The sequence below is a fragment of the Cucurbita maxima genome, unplaced genomic scaffold (assembly GCF_002738345.1).
Source record: "Cucurbita maxima cultivar Rimu unplaced genomic scaffold, Cmax_1.0 Cma_Scf00025, whole genome shotgun sequence".
Taxonomy (NCBI): Eukaryota; Viridiplantae; Streptophyta; class Magnoliopsida; order Cucurbitales; family Cucurbitaceae; genus Cucurbita; species Cucurbita maxima.
The window spans coordinates 2192131-2218291 of record NW_019272041.1 but is presented as its reverse complement, the minus strand read 5'-3'; the positions used below and the strand labels follow the sequence as shown (position 1 = coordinate 2218291).

At 33.3% G+C, this 26161-nt stretch overlaps 3 protein-coding genes across 5 annotated transcripts; 1 reads left to right on the top strand and 2 right to left on the bottom strand.

The window, feature by feature from the left end:
• Positions 1–548: 548 nt before the first annotated feature.
• On the bottom strand, positions 549–11123 carry LOC111498655 (DNA (cytosine-5)-methyltransferase CMT2). Of its 3 annotated transcripts, XM_023149979.1 has the most exons (24): positions 10284–11123; positions 8028–8081; positions 7891–7925; positions 6995–7787; positions 6482–6516; positions 6260–6362; positions 5755–5859; positions 5537–5656; positions 5316–5409; positions 4681–4874; positions 4506–4571; positions 4181–4417; positions 3836–3894; positions 3689–3755; positions 3274–3603; positions 3108–3176; positions 2948–3034; positions 2771–2858; positions 2477–2589; positions 2305–2406; positions 1983–2026; positions 1840–1909; positions 1253–1356; positions 549–1020 (listed from the first exon to the last, which is right to left on the bottom strand). In XM_023149979.1, exons 1-24 carry the CDS (start codon positions 10884–10886, stop codon positions 843–845), a joined length of 3750 nt encoding a protein of 1249 aa, XP_023005747.1. In that variant the 5' UTR covers positions 10887–11123; the 3' UTR covers positions 549–842. The 3 variants fall into 3 exon arrangements, with proteins under 3 accessions (XP_023005747.1, XP_023005748.1, XP_023005749.1); XM_023149980.1 differs by lacking the exon at positions 8028–8081; XM_023149981.1 differs by lacking the exons at positions 7891–7925; positions 8028–8081 and having other exon boundaries at positions 10284–10416.
• Positions 11124–16584: 5461 nt separating this feature from the next.
• LOC111498683 (CSC1-like protein At1g32090) lies at positions 16585–21036 on the top strand. Its single transcript, XM_023150021.1, has 11 exons — positions 16585–17179; positions 17438–17590; positions 17702–17837; positions 17951–18052; positions 18138–18257; positions 18368–18448; positions 18536–18876; positions 18975–19220; positions 19312–19636; positions 19793–20026; positions 20585–21036. The coding sequence occupies exons 1-11, from the start codon at positions 16866–16868 to the stop codon at positions 20900–20902; spliced, it is 2370 nt and encodes a 789-aa protein (XP_023005789.1). The 5' UTR covers positions 16585–16865; the 3' UTR covers positions 20903–21036.
• Positions 21037–21449: 413 nt separating this feature from the next.
• Positions 21450–25590, bottom strand: LOC111498686 (secretory carrier-associated membrane protein 4-like). Its single transcript, XM_023150024.1, has 12 exons — positions 25400–25590; positions 24666–24779; positions 24512–24574; positions 24183–24216; positions 23966–24088; positions 23067–23129; positions 22880–22973; positions 22647–22692; positions 22479–22546; positions 22246–22294; positions 21923–21988; positions 21450–21672 (listed from the first exon to the last, which is right to left on the bottom strand). Exons 1-12 carry the CDS (start codon positions 25454–25456, stop codon positions 21640–21642), a joined length of 810 nt encoding a protein of 269 aa, XP_023005792.1. The 5' UTR covers positions 25457–25590; the 3' UTR covers positions 21450–21639.
• Positions 25591–26161: the final 571 nt, after the last annotated feature.

Below are 26161 nucleotides of genomic sequence, written 5' to 3'. Positions count from 1 at the left end.
TTTTTTTTTTTTTTTTTTTTTTTTTTCAAATTTTGATTGGGTGCTTGAAAATATAGATAAAACACAAAAAAAAAAGTTAAATTCTTATAAAAACTAACCTTAATATTATATACATAATTTTAAAAAACCAAAAATCAAATTATTATAAAATGCACCGTTATATTTTATTTTCAAATTTCAATTAATATTTCTGAAATTACAAATAGAAAAATCTTTTTTTTTCTATGGACAACTAAGAGAAATATTATCCTTCCCGCGCTTCGTTTTTTTTTTTTGTCTAACTCACTTCCTTTTTTCTTTGTGAGTTTCGGGAATATCCCCGCTACCTCCTTAAAAGAGAGATGTCCTGAACCACTAGACAATGAGAAAACATTTTTGAAGCAACATTTCATTTCAAGTAAAAAAGTGGATAAATCTACCCGAGGAAGAGGTGAACGGATTTTCTATCGATAAACAAGCTGAACAATTGTTCGTTTATTTAAAAAATACTCGTATTTCTTCCAAAGTTGGGCTAATAAATATGAGACAAATAAATGAACACACCAAGGTTCCCAAAATAAATAAAGAAACTAATACAAAATAAATAGAATGTTCAATATCTTACGTTCCTGCCCAATAAACATAGGAATTTCAAACCCATCTCGGGATTCGAGAATATCGCTGAAACATACGCCTCTGAAGGGTTAGGGAGGAACATGAAACAAAAATGGGAATTACATTCTTCTACTACTACTAGTAAGGTTTGAGATCAAGTGTGGGTGTGCTCTAACAAGAATAAAAACACCATTTCAGAGTATCAAAAGCTAAACAACCACAGAACAGGAACAGGTAGAGATCAAATGCTAATCAGTATCCTTCTTTTCAGGTGGTTTTTGGAATTGAATGTAGTTAGAAAGAGAGAATTTGGGAGGAAGTGTCATCAATGGTTCATCACCTCCCATTCTTCTCACTGCCAATCCAAGGGAATAACCCAACGCCCGTGAAACCGATACAGCAACCGCATTCCCAACTTGACGATATCTGCAGCGTTTATATTCATAACCGACTATATATTTCAAGGTCCATTTGATAACTATTTTGTTTCTACTATGCTTAAAAACCCTAAACTCTAAAATATTTGAATTCATCATTTTCATAAACAAAAACGAACTAAAAGATTGTTGTTTTTCTAATCAATTATACAAAAGAAAGATTTAGAAATTTGGCTGAGAATAAGAAAGCATTTCCAAAATGCAGAGAGAAGGATACTGACCTCTCTTTGACAGTCCCAAAGAATCTATAATAGTCAGGGAACCCTTGCAATCTTGCATATTCTCTTATGGTCAGTACTCGATCTTGTTCCGGGTGTAATGCTACCTGTAATATAAATTACAAAACACTTGGAACACAAAAATCCCACAAATCACAAGATTTAAAAACTCTAGACACTGGTGCACCTTTTTTCAATTTTATTTTTTAATGTAAAATTGCTGATTGTTTCTTTAAAAAATTTATAATCAAGTATTTACTATAAAGTTGTTTGGTAATCATTTCGTTGTAGCAAATGCAGGAGCAAAATTGATTGTACTTATACACCCACAAACAGAAATTAAACAAAGAGACAAAGATTTACGTGGTTCAGAGAGAAGAAATTCTCCAACGGGTAGCAACTAATCTCAATAATCGAAGTGTTTACAAAAGTATATATCTCGACGATCCAATTTGCAACGCATTTTCCATTGCAGTTTTCTCTTTTCTTGGAAATTTTATTTGGAGACTTTTGTTAAATGAGTAGAAGCAATCATCAGAAGGAAGAAACAGGAAACAAGAAGACAAATGGTAATTAGGAGAAGAAGAAACCTGGCTGTGATAACTTGGGAAAGTCACTACTGTGGGCACTGTCTCATCCCACCACAACCTTCCAAATGGTCTGCACAACCAGAATATGATACACTTAAGCTAGAGATTCCACGAGACAGCTAATTAAATGAAAGATAACAAACCTTCTCGACTTTCCATGTTCAAAAGTGAAAGCATAGTGTGGTACCTGAAATTTTTTTAGAAAACAAAACATGAAGGCGATAATTATTAAGTTTTATTTCAATTGATACAAAACTTCTATGTTCTTATAGACTTTTTGTTGGTTAAATTTTGTGTAATTTATTCGTTGCATAAGAATTACTTTCTTAATTAGTTTTGAAAATTTATTAATTTCACCACTTACTCAAGTTTTGAGTTCATCAAATTGAACTTATTTGACAAAACATGAGGGAAATAAACTCCAAAACGCTCAAGGAATTTCATAAAGAAATTTAGAGCACTAACCATTGGTTTTCCTGATGGTAGTAATACATTGTTTTCTGGATCTCGCCGAACAACATTGTCATTTCCCACAATTACACCAGGAAGATCCCTGAAATTTGCCCCCTATACATAATCATAATGTAAGAACAATATCTTAATGATGAATCCAACTGTAAGAGAATTATTAAACAACCTTTCTCTTTGGAATGTTACAAACTCGCAAGTAGTCATCTTCGCCTAACAAGTATGGCTGATGGTCATATAGTGAATCTGTACTTGTCTTGTTTGCTTCACAGCCTGTCATCTCTGAAAATAAACAAGAGCAAGAGAATCAGAACTTAGTCATGAGTGGACTCATTATTTTTGCATAGCATCTTTTTGTTGTTTCTTTAATTCACTAACATTAACATTAACATTAACATTTCCGAAGCAAATTACAAGGAGGAAAAAGGATGACATTAATGATTTGCAATACATGAAATCTCACCATATTGAGATGATCTTATGTATCTTTGAAATTCTGTTTCTGGAGGCTTTTCATATGGCATTTTTTCCCGAGACTCAGAATTCAATACCTGCAGATTTTAACAAAATTGTACATAAAATGTTCCGTTCTGTTAGATGATTAAAGATGAGAATTTCAAGTCCAAAACAGTGCAAGTACTGCTGGGAGGTCAGAGATGGCATCTTGAAGAAGAACGGCTTTTTCAAGTTCACGGGGTTGGTCTTCATCATATGCAACAGTGTTTCGCTGCAAATATAGACCAAATATGTTAATATAAATATAAGATTAAAATAAATTCACTAGCTCAAACTAAAGTTACCTCAAACTCTGGTGGGGGCCAATATCTAACAATTACTTCATGCGTTGGAAGTGGAAATTGAGGTAGTTTCTATACATGACAGATGAAAAAACTTAATGAAAAGAATGAACTCTTATAAGAAAGAGACCTTTACAAAGATCAGAATGGAAGGATTGATGAAGTTCACCTCATTAGGATGAGCACCCCAAAGGAAGACACGCAACCGAAACTGTGGAAGACCGAAACATCCAGCAGCTATTGTACCAAGTCTTGCTTGGTAATTCATATGTACCAAACGACTCATTGCATATCTTCCCAGAGAAGCTTGATTGAATCTCAAAATGTCAGTCACATTTTCCATCAATACAAATTTAGGCCGTAAGAATTTCACTATATCCATGAAGATAACTATCTGGCGATTTCGTTCATCATCCATCGGAGAGTCGATGTTTCTATAGCGATTATAGCCACTGATTCCTTGGCAAGGAGGACCACCACAAATAACATCAACATCTCCCTGACATATAACTTATTCGTTAGAGTCAATTGAAGAACTCAAATATAATAGCCCGCTTACAAAGTGAATAGGACTAGTCACTTACAGGAAGTGGCAAAATTTTCTGTCTCAAACCTCTTTTCACAAAATCCTTAATTGCTTCTTGGCAGTTACTACAGAAGACAAAAGATGAGGGGGGGAAAAAAGGAAAATGAGGGTAAAATAAGAAAAGCACTAAAGAATAAGAATTGACCTTAAACCTTCAACTGGTTCCCATGTATCTTCACTTGAACCATAGCCTTTCCAATGAACCTAATGAAATTAGAATCAGTATATCAAGCAATAACTTTTTAAGGTAGCAAAATTTAGATCCAACCACAGATTTGATCAAATTACTTGGCAAGATCAGCTGCTAAATATTATTTCTGATAATTTATTAAAACAGAATTCTTTAGAAAATCATTTAGTTGACTAGTGGTTCAGATTTGACAAGACTGAAAAAGGGACACAACGAGGAAAATTCAGAAGGACAGAGTAGAGACGAACAAAAACAGACAAATTCATTATTTGTTCTGCTAGAAAGAGGCAAATTATTTACCATAAACTTTAAGCCACGCTTGCCTGTTTCGGTTGGATCACCATAACAAATGTCAACTAAGCTCGAAACCTCATACTCAGAAGTTGGAAGTTCATCCTTGGTGGACTTCAAATTATCATCAGATACTTTTGACCGTGATAGTCGCGTTTTTTCTTCATCATTGACCTTATAGCGCTTACATAGTTTTTCCCACTCCCTTAATAGGTCCAGAAAATCATCAGCAGTTTCATTTCTGACCTATAACAAACCCAAGTTATATTTTAAATATTTCAAATAACTGAGGGAATAATTTTCTAAAATCCAATAAACGATCACCTATACTCACATGTGTTTCTGGATGATTCAGTTTCACACTCTCGCATGCAGATTTGCGGCTATCAACTGCCCATCTCTAAGACAAGGATGAACTTAAAATTGAATGAAGCTGAATGTGTTTGAAATAGAAAAGGTTTTAACTGCCTGGATATTAGAAAGAAAAAACTAAGCATAAGACAGACTACCGTAATGAGGCCAACAGAAGAATATTTGGCACCAAGGCATAGTCCAGTTGACATTCCCCCACATCCGGAGTATAGATCCAATAATTCTAAGTTGTCCTTCTTGGGAATATTCTCCAAAGAGTTCAATGACGATGATTCATGAAAAGTTTCCATGCCAGTAGTTGGTGCTGTGTCGATGTTCTTGAGGGATTCATCTAATGGAAAATAAAACATATAGAATTTCCACTTATCAGACAATACAATTCACCCTAAAACCATATATCCTAAAACTCATAAAATTTTACAGACGAAACAGCTGTCCTCGACGATTTTAAAATAGAATTCGAAAAAACAAAAGAAAGAAAGAAAAAGTTTACAATGCCCAACCCTTTGCAGTATTCAATCTTTTGAGTTGATAAAGTTTGCAATTTGGTTTGACACCAGATTTAACAAAAGGTAAGAAATTTGGCAAAAAAATGATTGAACTAAAACTTAAGAGAAAAATGAAAAAAAGAAAAGATGAGGCATAGACTTTGAAGCATACCAAGAATAAAATTTAAACAACATTTTAGAAGTATAAATTAAAAGTGAAGAATCAAGAAGCATCACTTAATTCTACCATATTATATTATATGCCCAATAATAATTACACTCACCATCTTTCAAGGTGCGAAAAGTCGAATAGTCTACACAGTATTCCATATCATAATAGAAATCAAATGAAGGTGCAGAGTTTGACCTGTGGCCTACCTGCAAAAGGTTCACATTAGTTCTGAAAGGAATGAGGCCTTACATGCCTACAACAAAGTTAAGACATAGTGATGGCACTGTCAAATAAGATCAAATTACAAAGGCAGGGATTGTGAGGCAAGCATACCCTGGGTTTTACTCGTTTAATATTTACTTTTGAAACAATACAATCTAGTGGGTTGTCATTCATAACAGTTGAATAAAATAAACGCCTACTGTCATGAAAAGCACCCTCATCCTTGATAACCTGAGAAATAAATTACGTTAAGGTACTCCTTGGAACAGTTGAATAATTAGCTACTACTTTAAAAATGAGAACAAGAGTGAACAGGAAATTTAACTCACTGTATCTTCCACTCTATAAAACCACTGTCCTCTGAAATAATTATCCCCATCTGTTGTCTTGAAAAGTTCTATAATTGTCCCAACATGATTTTTTTCTCCTTCACCCTGCAAAATAATTTACTATTGAGAGGAATCCAAAATCTCTCATCATGCAACATCTGTCGTCTGATGCTCAACATGATTTGGTAATGAAAGAGTGATTTAAACAAAGGGAACAAGATAAAGATGTCCTTTTTCTCCTCATTAGAAGGATAATTTCAATTTCAATTGGGGCAATAGATTATCCAAGTAACCTATATTTCGTACCACGTGCAATGCTCCACACGTTCAACATAAAACAAAAGGATGTTGAGATATCCTTTGTCTCCTCAAGAGAAGGGTTTCAAATTTGTTCAGAGCAGAAGTGATATCCTTCATCTCTGCTTTCATATCGTATGGTCAAAGTAGTATTTTATTTTGGCTTAACAATATAATAAAAAATAGTATTGAAATAGAGGCCATTTACCTTAACATATACACAATCTCCCAGACTGAAAATGGTATTTGCAATACTAGCACGAGTATAATGGCATTCCACATTATGCACAATCATATCTTCATCATCATCACTGTAAAGCATGGCAATAAGAAAAAATTGGCTGAATTGGAACACAATTTTTAACTAAAAAAGATTTCAAATATCAGAATAACACTAAAAGGATAGGCTTAAGAACTAATTATGCCTCACCTTTCTGCCATTCTCTGTCCCTTAGAAATTTGACTCTGCATATTCCAGAAAGGTTAGTGCAATTATGATCGGAATACAAATTTACAGGTAGTGCAATGCACATGGAATGAAGCTATGTATAAAGTAAATTGTCCAATTAATCTGATATGTTGATTCAAGAATCAGATCAGGGATGCTACTATGAAGTCAACGCGGAAGATAAAACACAAAAAGCAAGCCTTAAAATGGGAATTCAAATTAAACAAATGGTTATCTCAAAAGCATTATGGGAACAAATTGAAGAACACATCTCCAAAATTATTTTTATCGTATAAAAGAAGTGACCTATTAGTATTAAAATAACTTGTATCAAATAACATTGCTTTCACAGAACAAATATATATATATATATATATATATATATATATATAAACTCCACCAACGCAGTCCTTAGAACTCTGATTCCACAAATGAAATATGAGTATTAGTATAGGAAAGAAATGAACTGAAAATTGTATAAAAACAGACAACTACCTTCATTTCATAGCGCCATTTCCATCTCTGTTGAGCCTCATCAGCAGGAACTGGATCTCCAACAAAGAAAGAAGCTGCTTTGTTTTGATTCCTTTTCTCTTTAACACCAGAAGAATTCCTAATTTTCTCCACAGGACATTCTATATCTGACTCTAGAAGTTCAGAGGAAGAATGTCTGACAGTACAATTTTCAGCCCCACGTAATATGGAGGTTCGGTTATCCGCTGACCTGGATCGCTCATTTCCACATGAAGATAATGAAGGTCTGGGCAATTTACTTAACGGCTTGTCAATTTTCTTACCAAAACCATTACAAGAATCAGCATTGGAACTATAGTTAGTGTCTGAAGAAAGCCTAGGAGACCTTCTTAAAATCTTCTCACCGACGAAACGAGAGTTGCGACGGAAGAGTTTAGGCACTTCTTCCTGATTTATACACGGTGAGAAAGGCGATGATTCGGCTTCTATCTTGTGAGAAAGTTCTGCTGTGAGATTTAAAGTTTCCAAAATCAAAGAAATCGTTGCTTCATTGGACTCTTCTTGCTTTAGGAAAGATAATTCTTCTGTTTCTAGTTTTCTTGATGAATCCATTTCAGCATTGTCAACTGTCAATGATAATGAATGAAAGCTGTCGACCTTAGGAGATTCGAGCTTTCTTGAGCAAATCTTCTTTGATGAAGGTTTATGACTTCTAATTTCACGTTCAACTCGATCAGATGAAAATCTTGGAGATCTCCTGAGAAACTTCAGCTCCATTCCCTCCATCTTTTTATCTACTACATCTTTCCCCGCTCTTTGTCAACAAAGATGCAAAATTCAATTAGAAATGGAATTTAAACACAGCTGCTTTGAACAAAATACGAACACCAAAGAAAAGTTTGTAGATCATTACTCACTTATTGGTCAAGCATTGGCTAGTAGCCTTTTCAGCCTGTAAAATTCAGTTTTCCAATTCATCAATAAAATAAATCTGTTCAAAGTTCATCACCAAGAAACAGATGATAAAGTAACTCGCAACGCTTGTAGGCCATACAGTAAGAGTAGCAGCATCAACAAGAAGTTCAGACTTCGAGGATTGCCGGAATACCCTTCAATCATAATTGAAAGAAATTGCTGGATTACACCATTAAGCAATTGATATTCTTCATCAACACTTACTTAAACATACAATTTACTTTAAAGTACAAACATTCTTTCTACTCGACTACTCTTAAATTTTAGTTTAACAGATAGTGGCGTAAAAATGGCGTAAAAAACTCATATGATGCGGAGAAGGCTAGTGACATTGATCCGCAAGGGATCAATAAGCTCAGCAAACTCTTGAAACAACGGAAGCTAACTTGAGGAAAGCTCAGGGAAAGAGGCAAACAATCGAGGCAAATTTAGCTCTCAGACTAGCTAGGACACGAGTAAAGGCTATCAATGGCGTACCTAGTTGATCTGTCGTCTAAATAATCTAGTGAAATAAAATTTCATCCAAAAAAAGAGTTACAATTAATTTTAAATTCATAGTAACCGTTCTTTCTATAATTGTTTATAATGATGTATAACAAACATTTCACTTACGTAATATAACACAATGTTTTAATAAACTAAAGACAATAAATCAATGAAGATTCGACATCAAATCATACGCAGTGCATATGATAAATTACCAGAATTAAGAAGGAAAAGGCTCAAACTTAAGATGAACTAATAAAAAGGAAAGTTATAATTTCATTATATCATACTCCAACTTAAACATATAGTGAGATTATACATTGTTCAAAACGAAGCTAAAAACTTACCATAAGATGAACTAATAGACACTCAAATACAGATAAAAAAATGCTCAAAACGCTATCATTAGCCGAATTGGTATAGGATCATTCGGGGGTATTGTTCACAATTGATTTTTTTTTTTTTTTTAGAAGTTTAGTTAGTATCTTTATATTTTACCTAGGGTTTAGAGTTTTAATAGTTACTTCAAAAAAAAAAAAAAAAATTGTGGTATATTAGTTCACCTTTAAAAAAATACTATATTAGTGTAATTTTTAAAAATATAGTATTTTTTTCATAAGATTTTTTGAAAAATGGAACACAAGCACAAGTATCTATTAGATGAACACGACTCTCCATGATGGTATGATATTGTCAATTTTTAGTTCTCATGTCTTTGCTTTGGACTTCTCTAAGAGGCCTCACGCCAACACCAACGTAGATATTATTCCTTCGTTATAAATCTAAGATGATTCCCTAAATTAGTCAATGTTAGACTTTCATTGAACAATATCTATGTAAGAAACAGAATTTGGCTAAAAGAAAAAATACAAGCATTTAGGGAGACTCAAAATTAATGTAAAAATGTGTTGTTCTAAAAAAAAATTTATATATATATATATTTTTATAGGTTCATATTTACATATTCATAAAATGATTTAAGTTAAACAATGCAAAAAAGAAAGACATTTGATCAGACGCATTAACTAGAAAATTTTGAAATCGTCTCGTCAATTAAATAGCAAAAAAACAAAAACTGTCATATGGTAGCTGAGATTATCTCATCTCATACAATTTTATTTAAATATATAAAAGAAAAATAGTTCTATTTAAGGAAGAAAAAAAAATGTGGATGTTGTCTTGAATCCGCTGTTTCGAAGGAATTTTTCCGAATTAACATTTTTTTTATAATTATTAAAAAAAAAAAAAACAACAAGAAAAGCAAATTCGGAAAAAACTCAGCGTCCCGTCTCTCGCTCACGATTGGACAGCAATTAAGGTAATAATTTGTTTAAAAAAAAAAATAATGTTATACATAGGAAGTTCTTCAATAACAGTTTCGATTTTCGCGGTGAGCAACCAACCAATACGAAAAACGCTATTCGGACTCTCTTCATAAATCCTTTCGAAACCGTTAAGTTCGTCAGGAGATTGCAAATTTGTGCTACTAAGCATGAAATCATCAGCCTCGAAAAAAAAACGCCTAGGAACTTGTTTCAGGAGAAAAGGAAAAAATGCACGGTAAATCGAGTAAATTTTGAATTCTTGAAACTTGCGCTTTGAACAAATTGAAACAGTTGTTGAAGAGAACGCTTCTATATTTAAAAATCAAAATCCAAAAACAAGGAAATTTCAGAAGCCAGCTAAATCGAGTACTATTTGTACTAATGTTTTGTATTCAGATGACGCAGTAATTTTGAAAAGAAAACAGAACGCAGCTAATTTTGGACAATGTACGTCTATTTGCTTTAATAGGATAAAATCAGAACGAAAAAACGCAACAGTAATGGAAGAAAACAGTAATTGGCACCTGATTGAGGCCGCACTTCCTCTCGTTTCCGTTAATTGAATCGAATAACGTCACCTTGGCGATTTCCGTCGCAGACCTTCCCAAATCGTTGATCTTCCTCTTCTTCGACGTCGTTTCTACGGACAACTCTATTTCTCCATTACCACTCCCGGACCCGTTCAATCGCGGCGACCTTCTCAAACTACTAGCATCCATCAACGACAACCTGCATTCTTTTAGAGGTAGATTAACAGTTCCATCTCCATTTCCCCTGACCATACCAGGATGCAGCCTCGGTGACTTCCTCAGGCAAGTCTCATTCACTAAAAAATCAAGCCTCGAATCAGTCGAAGAAGAACCAAAACGAGCTCTATTAACGCCATTTCTAGCCACATTCTGCCGACGAACATCCACTGAAGAAGAACATGGACTGAGCCTCGTCGATCTCCTCAAACAATCCTCTCTCCCAATTTTAGGGTCCAAAACTGACAGAGGCACTGCAATTTGACCGGAAACAGCCTTTTCATGCGGCACAATCGGCAGCGATCTGGACTTCGAAGTAGGTTCAGATTTCGATTTCGAATCGGAACCGGATTCCGATCTGGATGCTAATTGCGACGGCATTGTACTGTAACACTGATGAATAGGAACGAGCTACTCTGAGAGATTCATGGAAACGAGAGAAGAAGAGTGGTTAGAGACGCGGGCGGGAAGGCTGGAGCAGGAGGACGATAAGACGGAGTCACAGCGCGTTTACTGAAATTCAGAAAATAGCAAAAGAGAGCGGAATCACGATTTTCTAAGCGAAATACTTCGGACTTCAAAAGAAATATGTGATCCAGTGCAGCCGAGTCTATTTTACCTGTACTGAAACTATGCACTGATTTTCTGCTTTCTGGTATGAATTAAATGGGAGAAGTTATATAATGGACTGTCAACTGAACTTCGCCATTACTTGCAATAGATAAATTAATAAATAAGCCTCCATTTTATAACCTTTCCATTTTAAAATTTTAAAAATAATTATAATATTATCTTATTTTTTATTAATAAAAATTAAGCTAAAATAAAAAATAAAAAAATTATTGCATATTTTACTTTTAAGTCAAGATTCGTGAATTAAGGTTTAAATTTTTATTTTTTATTGTTAAATTTTAAATTTATTACATAAACTTTTAAATAGGTATATATTATAACCTTTACTTTTATTCCATTTTAATCGAGGAATCTCTTAATATAACATATAAGCACATGTTACAAACTAGCTTTGTACAATAAGAAATTAGATAAAAAATAAAAATATAACAAAAAAAAATGGTAAGAAAAAATTGAGAATGTAGGACTAAAATAATACAGTTTTGAAATTATAATGGAACCTTTAATTCAAATAAATTGTAATAAATATTACATTTTATATAAATTACTGAAAATAATATCCTTTAATAATTACATTTTATATATTAATTATGGTCTATACTTTATTTTAAACATATTTAAAAAGTTTTATTAATACTCTATAAAAAAAAAATTTAAAAGTTCAAAAATACCCTTTTTTTTTTTTTATTATATTATATTTAAAATAATAATAATAATAACATTAATACTAAAAAAATTTATCATCTAAATATGGACCAAAAAACTGTTTAACCACCCTACGTTGAATATCTCTAAAATTTTTAATATTATTTTTGAAAATTATTTTTTAAATCCATTACTAAAGATATTTTTTTATTTATTTTTAAATATTTAAAAATACTTTTGAGCTTAAAAAAAATCATGGATATTTTTAAAACACCCAGAGTTGAAGGATATCTTTAAAAGTTTGAGAGTATTATTGAAAATTTTGAAAATTTATGAATATTTTTTTTTAAAAGGGAGAGAAATTATATTATTTTAGCCTAATATAAATTATATATTTCACCTGTGTATTTTATTGGATACTATTTAAAATTTATTAAAAAAATCAGATATTTGTAAGTATGTCAAATATTTAAATGTAATTAGCTTACTTAAATGTTTTAAATAATTATTGCAATTAATAAATTAAGATATGGTGATAAAATTATAATAATGCAAGAACCGAAATATTCGCCTGGAACGGTGAAGCTTGGCCCATTTCGTTTACTTCAGGCCCAATTTAAGTAGCTTTGCAAATTAATTCATGTTTAGTATTAATTACACAAATACCCTTCTTTTTCTATTTTATTACAGAAATTTCACTTTTGTATAGATATTGCATTTTGAATTAAAAAAAAAAAAAACTCAATTACCAACATACCCTCCACAAATATTTTGAAAAATAATTTGATTTCAATTTAAAAAAAGAGGGTTACTACGTTCATAAATTTAAAAAAGTGGAGTCCAGTTACCACATGCTACGTTAGTTAATTTAGTGGAAGATTATGTGTTTATAATCAAAGAATACTCTCTCTATTGGCATGAGGTCTTTTGGGGGAGCTCAAAGCAAAGCCACGAGAGCTTATATTCAAAGTGGACAATATCGTACAATTGTAAAGAGTCGTGTTCATCTAACTTCAAATATCGAACAAAGGGTGTACTTTATTTTTTGTTCAATAGCTCAAGAGAAAGGAGTCGAAGTTTGATTAAGGGGAGACTTATAGTTTTGAAAGATTATTCCAGAGAAAGGAGAGGCTATTCGAGAGCTCCCACAAGCCTCTAGAGGGAAGCTTATGGTTTTCAAAAGATTTTTCCAATCTATACGAACAATGAATCAAAAAATGACATTAATTTAATTCTCTAACTCTAAGTTAGTTTATATTAAACGAATATGTCACAAAAGTAATGCTAAAATGAAGTGTAAGAAGAGACGCAACTACCAATAGAAGAAGAAAAGACTTTTTGTTTGTACTTTGTTTCCCATTTTGGAGGGTTAGGTGGCACACTCAAATGCTGACGTGTCCAGTTTAAACTAGGTGGCAATCAGTCATATGCCAAATTTACCTAATTTTGTCCCACTCACAATATACAGGTATTATAATTTAAAAAAAAAAAGTAATAAAAAGAACAAATTATAATTTTAATTAATTTATTTACGATTTAAAATAAATAATTTCAAAAATAAAAACAACCAACAAATAAATAGTTTTATAAATATTAAAAAAAAAAATGGTACGAAATTCTCTAGTTGGGCCTTTAGCCCGTGAGACGCAGGCTAAAGCCCAAGCCAGAATGGAGCCCGGCCCAATTTTAATTTTCTATATACAAAATAAATAAATAAATAAATTAATTAAATAACAAAGTTGCGTGTGGTCCCAACTCGGCCGTTATGGAGAATCTGTGGCGCAATCACGAGTGCGTTGGACTTAGCATGCGTAGTGGGTCCCACACTGTGCTGGAACAAACTACTCTTATTCTTGCAATTTTTAAGCAAAATTCCAAAAAAAAAAAAAATAATTTATCGTACGTTTAATAATTATTTTTAGAATAAGCAAATTTGGTTTCAAAATTTGGTCTTCGTTGTAAGAAATTATTAATTTGTAGGTTGTATGTTTAGTCTTAAGAGGGCAAAGATTGAGCGGTGGTGTGACTTTTTCGTCTTTCATTTTTTAAAATTGTTTTGAATATTTATAAATATATATTGAAATAGGAATAAAAAAACGGAGTCGAGACAATGATCATAGTCCCTATCTTTGATATTCACGTGACTCTACTATAAATTTCTACTATAAAGAGAAGCTCTAACCTAAAAGATGGGCACACCCGTTCTAATACTTATGTGAAAGAAAAAAAAAAAATATATATATATATAAGTTTATTTTCTTTTTTAATTTTGAATAACTAAATATGTGAAATTCCAAAATAAAATTTATTTTAATAATAATAAATTTGAGTAATAAAAATAGGACTTTAACCTCCCTCTAATAAAATGAAAAGATTTATTTATTTATTTATTTATATGAATTACTATTATTTTTAAATGATGTGGAATTTAATAACTTTTAAATAAATTAATGGTTGTTTGTGACAATATATTAAAAAAAATAAAATTAAATTATTCCTTTGTGGGAGTATGGTTTGAAAGGGCATCAGATCAAATGAAAGCATAAATCAAAAGAACACACTTTAGTCACTTTTAATTAATTATCATCCCACGTTGCCACCACTTAGCAAAACCACTTTTTTCCTTTAATGAGAAGCTCCTTTCTTTTTATTTTTTTTATTTTTTTAATCATATAATTATGGTCCACTAACAAATATATATATATATAAATAAAAGTGTTGTAACTTTTTTAATAATAGGCTAAATTACAAACCTATTTATTGAGTATGTTTGCTCAATCCATCAGAGAGAATAAATAAATTACAAAGATACGAAATAATAATAAATAAAAAGATATATATGGTAAGAAACCAAATATCTAGATATTTACTTTATAATAAAATATTAAATATTAAATACTAACTATAATTTATAATAACTTTATTTATTATTTAAAAATTATCCTCTTCGTTAAAAAAAAAATTGCAATATTGATGTTTTAGAGGTGTTTTAAAACGACCTTGAAAGTAAAATTTTGTTAGAATGTTAGATGAAAATGGACGTGACGATGATTATCCACAATTATTAAAAAAAATTATTTAAATATGATAAAATATCGTACCTCGAGCCATCGAGAGTACGTGTGTTCGTCTATTGACATGTGTTCATATTGACAAAGGAACAAATGGACAGAGGTTATGAAATTTATTATTTTCTCAAGAAATGGAAAAAAGAAATATTTTTTTTTAATTTATTAACATGTGAATGAGAAAAATTGAACATATGATATTTTCAACCTCTAATTATTCACTAATTAATTTATTTCCAAAATCAGACAAAGAATCAAATTCTTGGAGTCGGAGTTATTTAGTAAGAAATTAAGGACATAATTAAAACAGTTAATTAATTAATTAAGACGGAAGTAGGCGCTAATTTAGGTTCCCTCACGTCAACGCCCAGCTTTCCCGGGGCGTGAAAACCATTCGAATATTGACAGCGACGCCGCCATAGCCTGTTGACTTTTTAGCTTTATTCTTCCTTCCACACCCACGCCTGTTAGTATTTAATTGTTTTAAATATTTATTAGTTATTTTATTATCAGTATTACTCTTATTTTGATGTAGTCTTGATTCATTCATGTATTTCGTTTACATTTATTCCCTTCTTTCATGCAAAAGTTGACCAACTTCTTGATCAATTGTTTTTGCTCACCATCCAAGTCCCGATCCCGATTTTCGAGTTATATAGCCTGGATGGGACCTGACCTTCCGTAGAATTATTGATCGGCTCGATTACGCTTTCGATGACGAGGCCGATAAATTGATATTACGCAATCGTTACTATTTTACTTTGTGAGATTAGTCTCTATTTAATTCGGGTACATTTTAGCTACACAAATGCTTGAATTTGTGTGAGAATAAATAATAAATTCTCAATTACTTATCTTCTGCTTTCATCTTCAAGTCGGTTGTTTTGATTAACACTTAAACATGAAACTCATTTATAACTTTATGTTTGTGTTAAACTATAACGACCCACGCTCAAGATTCGGAGTCTATATTCAACACTTAATGACTCTGACATTTCTCTGCATCCCCTACGACATGGTCATGTTACTCCTTGTTTTCAATAGTGAAAACTATCATTACAAACCAATACGAGTCATTCCAACATGTTTTCTTCTTACCCAACATATAATTGCTCAAATTAAACCACAACTTAGTTCCTATGACTGAGCCAACAAAGAAAGGAAGATACATCTTGTTGGTATATGCAGTAACTTACTTTTTTTTAGTGTTAAGGATATTTAATAATAAATTATAGTTTACCATATATATCATATTTGATATTTTATTATAAGACATTTACCATAGGTATTTTCCATTTATTGTTATTTTCGTTTATTACTATTTTCATATCCTTGTAATCTATTTGATTATAAATAGAGAACTTTTTCTTAGTCATCTTATTCTTAAAATTACACTCATTTGTGGTCCCAATTCTTTTACTTAGATGACGTATAAACTTTCGGGTAATCATTAATGTAACAGGAATGTTACAACTATACCCGAAAAACTAGATAGAAAAACATTACCCTAATGTTCGTAATGTGTAAAATTAGCTCACTTAATTACCAAAAATACAAATCACCTAATAAAATTTTATTTAAATATAATTTTTTTTATAATTTCGAAATAACAAATTTTTATAGGCCCTAAACTCTCAAAACTTTCCTTTTGTATTTAATAATTTCCATTAAAAAAAAAAAGAAAAAAAGCCAATTTAATAAAAAAAATTCCCACTTTTAGAGAGAAAAAGCCAGAGCCACTTCTTTCTCTCTCCTCTGTATTTCTCTCTCATCTGTCTTTCTCTCTCTCTCTCTCTCCTCTCAGTGCACATGCACTGAAACTAATAGAAATGAAATGGCGCATTGATGAAGTCAATAATCAAAACCCACAATCCAAAAATTCCTTTTCACACTCCAATCCTTCCGTTGATTATCCATTTCATCAAGAACCTCAACAAATTCCTCCATTATTCCTTTCTTCTTCTTCATCCATTTACTTCTCTCTCTCTCTATCTAAAAGCTTCTCAGACCTCCCATGGCGACTCTCGGTGATATTGGAGTTTCTGCGTTAATCAATATCATCACTGCTTTTGTGTTTCTTCTTGCTTTTGCTCTCTTGCGAATTCAACCGATTAACGACAGAGTTTATTTTCCAAAATGGTACATCGATGGCGGCCGAAATAGCCCGCGAGGCTCGAGGAATTTCGTCGGGAAATATGTTAATCTCAACATTTTGACTTATCTCACTTTCTTGAACTGGATGCCTGCGGCTTTGAAGATGAGTGAGGCTGAAATTATTAGTCACGCTGGGTTTGATTCTGCTGTTTTTCTCAGAATTTACACTCTCGGGTTTGTAGTTTGCCTCTTTTTGCTGATTTCTTGTGAATTTTTGTAGATGATTCTCTTAGTGTTCTTTCTCTCTGTTATTGTTCTTGGCTTGATTTTGATTTTGATTTTGAATTTGAGCAGTATTTTGCATTGTGAATCATTACTGTTTGGGAATTTTGGCTATTCGTATGCGTTTATTTGCTGTTCATGATGATTTTGCTTTTATAAGCCATCAAGTGAAAATTCTTAAGGATTTTCCTTATCTATGCTTAATCGCAGGTTGAAGATATTCTTCCCAATCGCCATTGTTGCTCTTGTTGTTCTTATCCCAGTCAATGTGTCTAGTGGAACACTGTTCTTCTTGAGGAAAGAATTGGTTGTAAGTGACATTGATAAGCTATCGATATCGAATGTTAGTCCCGAATCTATAAGGTGAGCTTGTCTTGTCATCATGAACGACGAATCCTGAGCTTTACTATCTATATTCGTGTTCGAGAATGCAGATTAGATAGTATCATTACATTTGTTACGTTTGAGTTTCAGGTTTTTTGTTCATATAGGATTGGAGTATTTGTTCACCCTGTGGATTTGTTTCATGCTTTACAAAGAATACGACAACGTAGCACAAATGAGAATGAATTTCTTGGCATCTCAACGCAGACGTGCCGAGCAATTCACCGTGAGTGAATAGCTTTATTGCTTGATATTCGTTCTTTGAATCTTGTGGAACATGTCACGAACTTGAATTAGAGATTCCTATTTCAATCAAAAGTCTACCTAAATCTTTTGCAGGTGTTGGTTAGGAACGTGCCACATGTTTCTGGTCGCTCGACCTCAGATACCATCGATCAGTTCTTTCATAAAAATCATCCCGAACATTATCTTTCTCATCAGGTAAGCAAACTGGACATGATTCCCAGCGTCCCGTGCACGGTTTCTCTATCGGACATTTGTTTTTTAAGCCATTTCTTGTTTTTAGGCCATATATAATGCCAACAAGTTTGCTAAGCTAGCAAAAAAAAGAGCAAGGTTCCAGAATTGGTTGGACTACAATCTACTTAAGTTTGAAAGACATCCCGACAAGAGACCGACTAGAAAGGTATCGATCGACTTGAATTTGATCTTTTACTTCTCAGTGAATCACATCGACTGCAAACCTATAAGCACGTTGTTATGGCCGAGTTTTGACCATTTGAACTCTTTTTTCAGGTAGGATGCTTCGGACTTTGTGGTAGCAGAGTCGATTCTATCGAATACTACAAACAACAAATTAGGGATCTCGATGCTAGAGTAAGTCACGAAAGCAGATTCAATAGTTTTCCAACATTTTAAGAACTGAATTCCTTACATTTTTGTTTGTGAATCCCCATGTGTTAGATGGCATTGGAGAGACAGAAAATTATCAAAGATTCAAAAGAAATATTACCAGTTGCTTTCGTTTCGTTTAATACTCGTTGGGGCGCCGCAGTTTGTGCACAGACTCAACAGAGTAAGAATCCCACGTTATGGCTGTCGAATTGGGCTCCGGAACCTCGTGATGTTTACTGGAAGAACCTTGCGATACCATTTGTTTCTCTAAGCATCAGAAAACTAATCATATCCTTGTCGGTTTTCGCTCTCGTGTTCTTCTACATGATACCAATTGCTTTCGTACAATCACTAGCCAATCTGGAAGGTCTCGAACGAGTTGCCCCGTTCCTAAGGCCGGTGATAGAATTGTAAGTCAACTTCCTTGATCATGTTCCATTTGATTACTACTTCCTAATGTGAAATATTCAAAGATTGATTGTTTGAATTGAATGGTTATGTTGTACAGGAAGTTTGTCAAGTCATTTTTACAGGGTTTCCTTCCTGGTTTGGCTCTCAAAATCTTTCTATATATACTTCCAACAGTTCTAATGATCATGTCGAAAATTGAGGGACATGTAGCGGTTTCGATGCTCGAACGAAGGGCCGCGGCTAAGTACTATTATTTCATGCTGGTGAATGTGTTCTTGGGAAGTATTGTGACTGGTACAGCTTTTGAGCAACTGGATTCCTTCATTCACCAATCTCCTACCCAGTAATGCTTCACACCCTACATTCAATGATCCTTCAATCATATTCTTCTAATTATGCATAATTGACGTGTTTCTCGTCGAATCGATTCGCAGAATTCCCCGAACGATTGGAGTTTCCATACCGATGAAGGCTACATTCTTTATTACATATATAATGGTTGATGGGTGGGCTGGAATAGCGAGCGAGATTCTTCGGTTGAAACCGCTGGTCATCTTTCATCTCAAGAATCTGTTTATAGTGAAAACTGATAGAGATAGAGAGAAGGCAATGGACCCAGGAAGTGTTGAATTCCCCGAAACTTTACCGAGCTTACAACTGTACTTCTTACTGGGAATTGTCTATGCTGTGGTCACCCCGATTCTTCTCCCGTTTATACTCGTCTTCTTCGCATTTGCATACTTGGTTTACCGCCATCAGGTTTGTCACCCGGCATTTGGTTCGATTATATGACTATTCGTTACATATTACGTAGTATTTCATTGTTGTGATCGAAAAAGAACATGGTTGACTTGCGGGGATTTACGTGATCCTCTTACTGAATCATATATCGTAAATGTGGATTAATTTGTGCAGATCATCAATGTATATAATCAGCAATATGAAAGTGTTGGTGCCTTCTGGCCTCATGTCCACAGCCGCATCATAGCAAGCTTGTTGATATCTCAACTACTTCTATTGGGTTTGCTCAGTACAAAAAAGGCTGCCAATTCAACTCCGCTGCTTGTCGCCTTACCGATATTGACGTTATTCTTCCACAAGTACTGCAAGAACCGGTTCGAACCCGCATTTCGTAAATACCCTCTCGAGGTAAAGTCTACATACTTTAAATCTAGTTGCTGAAAAGGATCTTAACCAACATGTATTTGATACTTATGTTAAGAGGTTAATTATATTACTCAAATTGAAAGTTTGTGCGAGATCTCACGTTGGTTGGGGAGGAGAACGAATCATTTTTTATAAGGATGTGAAAATCTTTCCCTAGCCGACATATTTTAAAAACCTTGAGGGAAAGTCCGAAGATGACGATATCTGCTAGCGGTGGGTTTGGGTCATTACATGGTATGAGAGCTAGACACCGAGCGGTGTGCTAGCGAGGACGCTGGGCCTCCAAAGAGGGTGGATTGTGAGATTCACATCGGTTGGAGAGGGGAATGAAACATTCCTTATATGGTAAGGGTGTGGAAACCTCTCCTTAGTATACGCGTTTTCAAAACCTTGAGGGAAAGCTCGAAAGGACAGTCCAAAGAGGACAATATTTGCTAGAGGTGGGTTTAAGATGTTACAGTTTGAGAGTGCGTTTATAACAAGTAATCATTACCATTCTTCCAAAAGTCTTTATCGTCCATTGTTTTTTTTCTTTTTTAGGAAGCGATGGATAGAGATACACTGGAGAAGAGCACGGAACCCGACGTAAAAGCATTCTTAGCGGATGCATACTTGCATCCCATTTTCAGGTCTTTTGAGGAAGAAGAGTTAGCAGAGGTTAAGGTAGAGAAACAAAAATCTCCAGTTCATGATGACAGTTCAGTGAGTGAACTGAGCTCTCCTTCACCACCACACAGAGTGGATGATCTTCATCATACTCAGTCCCCACCTCATTATATTTATCATCCACAGTCCTCTCCTCATTTTGTATATTCTTCACATCCATCACATCATTATGCCTATACTTATGATCCTTAGCCTTAGAACACAAAAATAAATCAATATAGTTATGATCCTCTTACCTAATTGCTTTAACTAAACTTTTATGTTTATCTTTGATTAATTGTAATTATTTCTCATCTTCTCAATGAATGTTTGTGTAGTTTCGATTCTTTGTCTTTGATCGATGAGACTGACCATCGAAAGGGTATGGATTCGTTCTCCCTTTGGAACGACGAGTTGTGAAGTTATAGTTCTTTTATGTGATGGGTTAAGTTGTTTTCTTAGTAATTTGAGTTTTTGGTTGTTTTTATTAGAATATATTATAATAATTAATATGAATATACCTTAAATATTTGATTAGTAATATATTTTATTTTATTCTTAAGATTTAATTAATTTATATTTAGCTTATTTTTAAGTATTAATTGTTAGATTTTATTCAATATAAATTGCACTTTAGATCTAAGAATTAAAATACAATTAAAATCTAAGATCTAAGTTAAAGGCTATTTTTCTAATAATGTGACAGCTTAAATTAGATAATTTTGCACATCATAAGAACGAGCATATGCTAAAATACAATTAACAAATTCGCACAAAACTATATATTTATATCACATCATCAGTATCAACTTTAGAATCCACATCTCTCACTCTCAGCTCATTTAAAAAAATCACCAACATCCTAAAATACAATCACCATCACAAGAAATGATAACCTGAAAATTTAACTGGTGCGACGTCGCAACCGTGGCGTAATCTCCTCACTCAAGTCACTTGTTTCCCCTAAAGTACAAATAGATTTTCTGCCAAAAAAGAGAGGGAAAAACTAGTAAGATACAGAGAATCCTATCAAACAGCAAAAAAGATGAAGAAGGTTTAAATCGTTGCTTGGAACTGTAATACAAAAGATGATGCATGGCATATTAATCCAATTATATTGAGTTGGGAACAGTTAAACTCTAAATCATTAAAACCAAGCAAATTTTGGGAAAAAGCTTGATTTTGAGTTTGAAATTTGGTTTAGAATTATAATAAAGATGCTCGTGTTCTAACCTGAAGGACCCACAAACTAAGAAGCGATTCCAAGCAGAAAAAGCCAAATCCAATTAAGTAGAATATCTGCAAGATATAATAGGAATTTAATGTTAGTCAAACTTGGGAATAGAATAAGCGTTAATAATAATAGATAATAGGAATCTAATTTTCCATCATATTGAAGTCATATACAATGTTAAAATAATGATTCTATTGGTACAGCAGTTTAAAGAGCATAGGCGTTAAAAATATGCACACCCCAATTTGTATGTTCACCATTCTAATTCTCTTTTTAGATAAAGAAATTTGTAGTTGTATGTTCTTATCTATTCAAAACTTACCCCAACCAAGACATGCGCAGAGAAGACGTCAATTGCTGCTAAGATGCCCCTGAAAATATTTGGACATATATTTAGCACAATGCAAGCAGTATGGAGACGCAATAAGGCGCAACAAAAATAATAAAAGGGGCTACTACTTTTGTAGGCAGTAGAATGAGAATTCATTTCATGAACATTATGAAGTTGAAGCATATTAGAAGCTTAAAAATGAAATTAATCAGCAATAAACTTACGTCAATGACTGCCCGTGAAACACAACCGGAGGCGCAATGGCAGCAAAAATGCAAAATAAGATATGTAACTGTACGGTGGTGGAGACTCAGTTAATTGACTACTAAATAAAATAAAGGATATAAAAGATCTTTATCTTGAGAAAGAAAGATAGTGTTTACTATTCATACCAAGTAGAACATGAAGAACCAACCAAACTTCAAGGCACTATCCGTCCTGCAAGTTAAATACAATGGGCAACGCAAAATACCATCAGCATTCAGCAAATTGTCTATGCGTACAAAGACGACGAGCAAATATAAAAATAGCATCTTAGGTTATTAAACAATAATATAACAAAAGAAGCCTCTTAACCCAATGACAACGAGCGAATAAAGGAGATATAAAGATTATTCACTCTCACCTCATAGCACGGTATAGAGGCCTGTACCACAGGACATATGAAAGAGGAATCCCAAGTATGGAATATATTACAGCGAGGAAAAAGATTACGACTCCTGCAAGTTGTGATAACAATAAAAATAAAAACTAGTTGCAGCTTAAAGTAAAAACCATTGCATAAAAAACAAAATTGGTAGTAAAGTAATTACCCCCGCCTCTTATCCAATTGACAGTTATAGCAACGACGTTGAAGACCAAACACCACACTATACCTGCAAAAGTAGCGAAGGATAAAAATGTAAACTTAAAAATAACTATGTTGCATGACATATGCTTAAGAAATTGTCAACAATGAAGTGCTAACTGAAGCAAGAACTAGAGTGAGGTGAAGAACATCATATACACATAGAAAAGCCACTCTTTCAAGAATGTTTAAACTAAATATTTGGATATAAAGTTTATACGATAACAGAAAAGAGAGGGGGAGAGGGGGGGGGGGGGGNGGGGGGGGGGGGGGGGGGGGGGGGGGGGGGGGGGGGGGGGGGGGGGGGGGGGGGGGGGGGGGGGGGGGGGGGGGGGGGGGGGGGGGGGGGGGGGGGGGGGGGGGGGGGGGGGTAGTTTGCCCATGATAACAAGCGGCAATGGGAAAAGAAAACCTGAAAAGAGCAGTTTTGAAAGTAACAAGGAAAAAATATTGGGCTGTTAAAAAAAATGTACACCACTTAGTTGCATGAGGTGCAAGGTGCACAAGTGCGCGTTAGATTGGGAGTGGCCTGCCAAATATAAAGTGTGGCATGACACGGAAGTCATTGAAGACAAGGCTAACACTAAAGCATGGAAATGAGTCTCTATAGTCAACATACATTACCATCTCAAATAGGTGGCTAGATTTGGTAATGATAAGGAAATTGACCAAATGATGATACGGTTATCACAGCTTGTAAAGGGCATTTATGGCAATTACCATCTCAAATACAAAGCATAAATAAATAATAATTAAAAAACCCCATTTAAAAAAAAAAAAAAAGACTACTTTCCTTCCATTAGTACAAAAAATAATTAATAAGATGAGATGTGATGATGAATTGAGATAATTAACTCTGCATACCTAGCCAGCTAGCAAAGGCCAAGTACTGTAACTTCTGAGCATGTACTGGTATTTCATTAGCTATATCATGGTGAATAATGGGAAAAAATGGAGGCCAGTTTCTATCATCAGCAGGGACACCAGCTGTAAAACATAGAAAAAGTTATAGACCCAATAGCTTCATAGAAACAAAAGTAAACAACATTCAATGTCATTGCTTGTAGCATTTTTGAATCACCTTTAGAAACAGCTTCTTCCCTCTTTTTAATTTCCTGGTAAAAAAAGAAGCATGACGACAGTTAGGTAACCACTACACAATAACAAAATATCATATTTTGTTGTAGTCTTGTTATTGGGCGGCTGATAAAAATATATATATCAAATAAGAACTAGCTGTGGAATAAATTTAGTGTGCGGATGAAAATCAAAGAAAACAAAATCAACTTGCATAAAGAAATAGATAGGTGAACAATTACAAAAAATGTATTTATATATTGCCAAGTTATGGACCAAGCTGTAGTACACCATTCTCACGCAAACACAAAATTATGTATATCATAGAACAACCTTTTCTTTCCTACTAAGTTCTGCTTCCCAAGCAGCAAGCTCTCGCTCCTTCGTCTTCGGATCCTACACAAACCAAATGTAACATTACATTTACAAGCTTCTTCCAGACAAAAAAGACTCTAAGCAAGAAAAAACAGAGTACGATATTAATTACATTCATCCTATCCAGTGGTATGTCCACAGTTGCATCATGCTTCTGGCCAAAGCCCAGAGTTTCCGACACCACTTGTGGGATTCGAAACTTTGATCCAGGAGCAGAACCACCTTTCTGCAAAGGTCAAAACCAGTAGCGACAGATGATATTATTACCATTTCAATCCTCCTAAGAATCAGCTTGCTTAATTTTACAGATATCAGATGTTACAGGTCAGTAAAAAGTACGTCAATCAGTAGAGTATTTTCAATAATCAACAGAACGTTGCTTTCAGTTTATTTATATTCAACGAACAATCCCACACAAACACGAAAATCAGATTGTAATGACGCTCGTTTCCAATCCTAGATAATGAAAATCGCCTCCATCCGTACTCCAACACAACTACTAGTTCCGTATGTCTACTTTTATTATTATTCAAATTTCAAACACGAATTTCTACTCAATTCTTCACCTGTTCCACACCACTCCCACAATTCCTCCACGATATTTCTCCGCAGCCATAAACTAACAATATTCCTCCAAATTTAGAAAGATCTCCCTCAGATCCAGATAAAAGAACAATCCAACAACCATCCCTCACCCTCCACCCTCCCAAACCTCAAAAATAGAAAAACCCCCCGATCTCGACATTAGCCGAATAAAAATCGCGTAAAACATGAAACAAAAACGAGAAACAGTGCACATAGATCTATATGAGCTGAGATTTAGCCACGACAGAAATAGAAACTTACCGAGAATGGATTGACCTCTTCTTCATCGAATGGATTGGGATCGTTGTGGCGATTCATGGCGATTTTTCAGATCCCAAAAATCAAGGAAATGGAGAAGAGATAAATGCCAGAATGCGACGGGTGGCAGTGGAAGAGTCGAATGGAGGTTTTAATTTTTGTTCCGCCTTTTTATTATCAGCGCTCCGCGGGATCTGGCTTGGAAATTTTGGCCAATTTCTTTTTTGAATTTATATTATTATTATTATTACTATTTAATATATATATTATTTATCAATTTCAAACTTATTCTTATTATTATATATATTATTTATCAACTCAAGCTTATTCAAATTTAAATTTTTTAATTTATATTATTATTATTTAATATATATATTATTTATCAATTCAAACTTATTCAAATTTAAATTTTTAAATTTATATTAATTATTATTATTATTATTTGATATATATATTATTTATCAACTCAAGCTTATTCAAATTAAATTTTTTTAATTTATATTATTATTATTATTTGATATATATATTATTTATCAATTCAAACTATTCAAATTTAAAATTTTTAATTTATATCATTATTATTATTTAATATATATATTATTTATCAATTCAAATTTATTCAAATTTAAAATTTTGAATTTGAACTTTGTAACACTTCCAAAAGAGCTTCTTAAACTTTTGTCTCAATATTCTCATTTTTACCCATTGGTTTATTTTTAAGTCCCTCAACTTTTTAAATATTATATTTTAGCCTCGTCTCTTTTA